This window comes from Bos grunniens, chromosome 9, assembly GCF_055505025.1.
Source record: "Bos grunniens cultivar Pamir isolate PY7600 chromosome 9, Bosgru_T2T1.0, whole genome shotgun sequence".
Lineage (NCBI taxonomy): Eukaryota > Metazoa > Chordata > Mammalia > Artiodactyla > Bovidae > Bos > Bos grunniens.
The window spans coordinates 51052293-51058752 of NC_141173.1; the positions used below are offsets into that span (position 1 = coordinate 51052293).

General features: G+C 41.2%; 1 protein-coding gene across 1 annotated transcript; it reads left to right on the forward strand.

Annotated features, from left to right (window-relative positions):
* The first annotated feature begins 2473 nt into the window (after positions 1–2473).
* Positions 2474–5058, forward strand: LOC147365939 (L-lactate dehydrogenase B chain). Its single transcript, XM_086317579.1, has one exon. It carries the CDS (start codon positions 2548–2550, stop codon positions 3550–3552), a length of 1005 nt encoding a protein of 334 aa, XP_086173705.1. The 5' UTR covers positions 2474–2547; the 3' UTR covers positions 3553–5058.
* The last annotated feature ends 1402 nt before the right edge of the window (positions 5059–6460 follow it).

Sequence of the window (6460 nt, forward strand, 5' to 3'; positions counted from 1 at the left end):
CATTAAAAAGTGAAAGAGAAAAATATGATCATCTCAATAGATGCAGAAAAAGCATTTAACAAAATTCAACATACATTTATAACAAAAACTCTCAACAAGGTGGGTATGGAGAAACTATACCTCATAATAATAAAGGCCATATTGTGACAAGCCCACAGCTAACATTATGCTGCTGCTACTGCTGCTAAGTCACTTCAATAGTGTCCGACTCTGTGTGACCCCATAGACGGGAGCCCACCAGGCTCCCCCATCCCTGGGATTCTCCAGCCAAGAACACTGGAGTGGGTTGCCATTGCCTTCTCCAATGCATGAAAGTGAAAAGTGAAAGTGAAGTCACTCAGTCGTGTCCGACCCTCAGTGACCCCACGGACTGCAGCCCTCCAGGCTCCTCTGTCCATGGGACTCTCCGGGCAAGAGTACTAGAGTGGGCTACCATTGCCTATACTCAGTGGCAAAAAGCTAATGTCCATACTATTTAAGCAGTCTACAAATTCAATGCAACCCCTATCAAAATGCAAAATGACATGTTTCACACAACTAGAAAAAATAACTCTAAAATTTGTATGGAACCACAAAGGACCCTGAAGAACCAAGGCAATTTTGAGAAAGAACAAACCTAGAGATATCATGCTCCCTGGTTTCAAACTATACTATAAAGCTACAGTGATTAAAAAATATATATAATACTGGCATAAAAACAGACATGTAGATCAGTGGAACATAAATGAGAGCCCAGAAATAAACCCACACATACATGGTCAATTAACTTACAAGGGAACTAAGAATATACAATGGGGACAGTTATACAAAGGATAATATACAAATATACAAAAGACAGTCTCTTCAGTAAGCAGTGCTGGGAAAACCAGACAACCACAGGCAAAAGAACAAAACTGGACCACTCTCTTAAACCATACACAAAAATTAATTCAAAATAGATTAAAGACTGAATGTAAGTCCTGAAGCCATTAAAAATCCTAGAATAAAACATAGGCAGTAAGCTCCTTGACATTGATCTTAGCATTGAGATTTTGGATCTGACTCCAAAACCAAAGCTTACAAAGCAAAAATAAACAAGTGGGACTACATCAAACTAAAAAGCTTCTGCACAGAAAAGGAAACTTTCAACTATATTAAAAGGCAACCTACTGAACAGGATAAAATATTTGCAAATCATGTGTCTGATAAGGGATTAATATGCAAAATACATAAAGAACTCAAACAACTCAATAGCAAAACGAACAAACAATCCAATTTAAAAATGGAGAGACAATCTAAACAGACATTTTTCCAAAGAAGATATACAGATGGCCAACCAGCACATGAAAAGATGTTTGACATCACTAATAATTAGGCAAATGCAAATTGAATGTACAATGAGATATCACTTCACACCTGTTAGAATGGCTAGTATCAGAAGAAAAAAAAGGGGGAAAGAAATAATAAGTGTTGGAGACATTGTGAAGAAAAGGCAGCCTTTATACAGGAATCAAACCCACATTTCCAGTGTCTCCTGCATTGCAGATGGATTCTTTACCCACTGAGTCATCAGGGAAGCCTATACTATTCTAAGGACTATAAATTCCTGCAACCACTATGGAAAGTAATATGGAGTTTCCTCAAAAATTAAAAATAGAACTACTATGTAATCCAGTTCTGGGCATTTATCCAAAGAAAATAAAAACACTCATTTGAAAAGATAGCAACTATACTCCAATAAAAAATTAAAATTAAAATTTTTTTAAATTTTAAAAAGAAAAGATATATGCACCTCTATGAAGCAGGGCAAAGGCTAATAGAGTTTTGCCAAAAGAACACACTGGTCATAGCAAACACCCTCTTCCAACAACACAAGAGAAGACTCTACACATGGACATCACCAGATGGTCAACACTGAAATCAGATTGATTATATTCTTTGCAGCCAAAGATGGAGAAGCTCTGCTGCTGCTGCTGCTGCTGCTAAGTCGCCTCAGTCATGTTCGACTTTGTGCGACCCCATAGACGGCAGCCCACCAGGCTCCCCGTCCCTGGGATTCTCCAGGCAAGAACACTTGAGTGGGTTGCCAAAGCTCTATATGGTCATAAAAACAAGACGGGGAACTGACTGTGGCTCAGATCATGAACTCCTTATTGCCAAATTCAGACTTAAATTGAAGAAAGAGGGGAAAACCACCAGACGATTCAGGTATGACCTAAATCAAATCCCTTATGATTATACAGTGGAAGTGAGAAATAGATTTAAGGGACTACATCTGATAGAGTGCCTGATGAACTATGGATGGAGGTTCGTGACATTGGTACAGGAGACAGGGATCAAGACCATCTCCATGGAAAAGAAAAGCAAAAAAGCAAAAGGGCTGTCTGAGGATGCCTTACAAATAGCTGTGAAAAGAAGAGAAGCAAAAAGCAAAGGAGAAAAGGAAAGATATAAGCATCTGAACGCAGAGTTCTAAAGAATAGCAAGAAGAGAGGAGACGCACGCTGCTGACTTTGTCTTCGTGCAGCCCTTATTACTCTCTGGAGAACTTTCTCTCCCCTGGGCACAATGGCAACTCTTAAGGAAAAATTGATTGCACCAGTTGCAGAAGAAGAGACAAGGATCCCAAACAATAAGATCACTGTAGTGGGTGTTGGACAAGTTGGTATGGCATGTGCCATCAGCATTCTGGGAAAGTCTCTGACTGATGAGCTTGCTCTTGTGGATGTTTTGGAAGATAAACTCAAAGGAGAAATGATGGACCTGCAGCACGGGAGCTTATTCCTTCAGACACCAAAAATTGTGGCAGACAAAGATTACTCTGTCACTGCCAATTCCAAGATCGTGGTGGTAACTGCAGGAGTTCGCCAGCAAGAAGGGGAGAGTCGCCTGAATTTGGTGCAAAGGAACGTTAACGTCTTCAAGTTCATCATTCCTCAGATCGTCAAGTACAGTCCTGACTGCATCATCATTGTGGTTTCCAACCCAGTGGATATTCTCACATATGTTACCTGGAAACTAAGTGGATTACCCAAGCACCGTGTAATTGGGAGTGGATGTAACCTGGATTCTGCTAGATTTCGCTACCTTATGGCTGAAAAACTTGGCATTCATCCCAGCAGCTGCCACGGATGGATTTTGGGGGAACATGGCGACTCAAGCGTGGCTGTGTGGAGTGGAGTGAATGTGGCAGGCGTTTCTCTCCAGGAACTGAATCCAGAAATGGGAACAGACAATGATAGTGAAAATTGGAAGGAAGTGCATAAGATGGTGGTTGAGAGTGCCTATGAAGTCATCAAGCTAAAAGGATATACCAACTGGGCTATTGGATTAAGTGTGGCTGATCTTATTGAATCCATGTTGAAAAATCTATCGAGGATTCACCCAGTGTCAACAATGGTGAAGGGCATGTATGGCATTGAGAATGAAGTCTTCCTGAGCCTTCCGTGTATCCTGAATGCTCGAGGGTTAACCAGTGTTATCAACCAGAAGCTGAAGGATGAAGAGGTTGCTCAACTCAAGAAAAGTGCAGACACCCTCTGGGGCATCCAAAAGGACCTGAAGGACCTGTGACTTCCGGCTGCAAGGCTGTAGACACTTAGAACTACAGTGTGATTAACCACGAGCCTTTAGTTTGCATCCATGTACATGGAGCACAGTTCGCTTTTGTCTTCCTAAGTCTGTGAATCTGGGCTCCCAGAATCAAAGCCCATGCTTGCTTTAATGCTTGCAAGATGAGTCCTTGAACAAATCAAATAAACCACCTAGTGTAGTGTGAAAAAAAAAAAAAAAAGAATAGCAAGAAGAGATAAGAAAGCCTTCCTCAGCAATCAATGCAAAGAAACAGAGGAAAACAACAGAATGGGAAAGACTAGAGATCTCTTCAAGAAAATTAGAGATACCAACAGAACATTTCATGCAAAGATGGGCTCGATAAAGGACAGAAATAGTATGGATCTAACAGAAGCAAAAGATATTAAGAAGAGATGGCAAGAATACACAGAAGACCTGTGGAAAAAAAAAAAAAAAGAGCTTCATGACCCAGATAATCACAATGGTGTGATCACTCACCTAGAGCCAGACATCCTGGAATGTGAACTCAAGTGGGCCTTAGAAAGCATCACTACGAACAAAGCTAGTGGAGGTGATGGAATTCCAGTTGAGCTATTTCAAATCCTGAAAGATAATGCTGTGAAAGTGCTGCACTCAATATGCCAGCAAATTTAGAAAACTCAGCAGTGGCCACAGGACTGGAAAAGGTCAGTTTTCATTCCAATCCCAAAGAAAGGCAATGCCAAAGAATGCTCAAACTACCACACAATTACACTCATCTCACATGCTAGTAAAGTAATGCTCAAAATTCTCCAAGCCAGGCTTCAGCAATACATGAACCATGAACTTCCAGATGTTCAAAAGGCAGAGGAACCAGAGATCAAATTGGCAACATCCGCTTGATCATGGAAAAAGCAAAAGAGTTCCAGAAAAACATCTATTTCTGCTTTATTGACTATGCCAAAGCCTTTGACTGTGTGGATCACAATAAATTGTGGAAAATTCTGAAAGAGATGGGAATACCAGACCACCTGACCTGCCTCTTGAGAAATCTGTATGCAGGTCAGGAAGCAACAGTTAGAACTGGACATGGAACAACAGACTTGTTCCAAATAGGAAAAGGAGTATGTCAAGGCTGGACATTGTCACCCTGCTTATTTAACTTATATGCAGAGTACATCATGAGAAACGCTGGGCTGGATGAAGCACAAGCTGGAATCAAGATTGCAGGAAGAAATATCAATAACCTCAGATATGCAGATGACACCACCCTTATGGCAGAAAGTGAAGAGGAACTCAAAAGCCTCTTGATGAAAGTGAAAGAGGAGAGTGAAAAAGTTGGCTTAAAGCTCAACATTCAGAAAACTAAGATCATGGCATCTGGTCCTATCACTTCATGGGAAATAGATGGGGAAACAGTGGAAACAGTGGCTGACTTTATTTTGGGGGGCTCCAAAATCACTGCAGATGGTGATTGCAGCCATGAAATTAAAAGACGCTTACTCCTTGGAAGGAAAGTTATGACCAACCTAGACAGTATATTAAAGGCCAGAGACACTACTTTGCCAACAAAGGTCCATCTAGTCAAGGCTATGGTTTTTCCAGTGATCATGTATGGATGTGAGAGTTGGACTGTGAAGAAAGCTGAGCACCAAAGAATTGATGTTTTTGAACTGTGGTGTTGGAGAAGACTCTTGAGAGTCCCTTGGACTGCAAGGAGATCCAACCAGTCCATTCTGAAGGAGATCAGCCCTGGGTGTTCATTGGAAGGACTGATGCTAGAGCTGAAACTCCAATACTTTGGCCACCTCATGCGAAGAGTTGACTCATTGGAGAAGACCCTGATGCTGGGAGGGATTGGGGGCCGGAGGACAAGGGGACAACAGAGGATGAGATGGCTGGATGGCATCACAAACTTGATGGACATGAGTTTGAGTGAACTCTGGGAGTTGGTGATGGACAGGGAGGCCTGGAGTGCTGTGATTCATGGGGTCGCAAAGATTTGGACACAACTGAGCCACTGAACTGAACTGAACTGATGTTCATTGTAGCATTTCCACAACTACCAAGGTATGAAAATAAGCTAAATGTCCATCAATGGATGAATGAATAAAGAAGATATGGTAGATAGATACTAGCACTCAGTCACCAAAAAAAGCAGGAAATCTTACCATTTGTGACAACATGGATGGACCTTGGGGATATTATCTAAGTGAAATAAGTCAGACAGAGAAACACAAATGATTTCACAAATATGTAGAATCTAGAAAACAAAACAAATGAATAAACAAAACATATATACAGAGAATTCTGCCAACAGACTGCCTTTGAACTGCAACTCTTCTCAGGATCTCCAGCCTGCCAGCCTACTCCATTAGATTTTGGATTTGCCAAGCTCCTACAAACATAGTATTTTTGGAATTCAAGCATTTAGAGACCTAGGAGAATCGATAAATATAGCAGAGTAAGAGGACATGGAAGTCACCTCCCACCATGAACACATCTAAACTACATCTACATGTAGAACAGGAGGGTGCCAGTCTACACCAGACATATTTACTCAGGGACCTAGGATGAAAGGGCAGCAGCTAGCTCAGAGCAGGTGCTCAGTGAATTCATTCCTTCGTCAGGCAATATGGGAGATAAGAGCGGGAAACAATATGATAAAGTTTATGTACATAACTGGAAGATGATGTGATGGAACCCAACAGTAACAAAGATCAAGCACAGTCTAAATCCAAGGAAGGTAAAATAAAACCACACCCATGACTGTGAACGATGTAGCATTCAAGACAGGTGTTAGAGGACAAACAGGGGGGTGTGGGTACAAAAGTCACTGAGAAATTAACAAAGTAAAAGGTGATACAGATCCTTTCATAATCTCTGGGAGAATGGGGCCCAGACATTGTGGCAAAATTCATTACAAAAT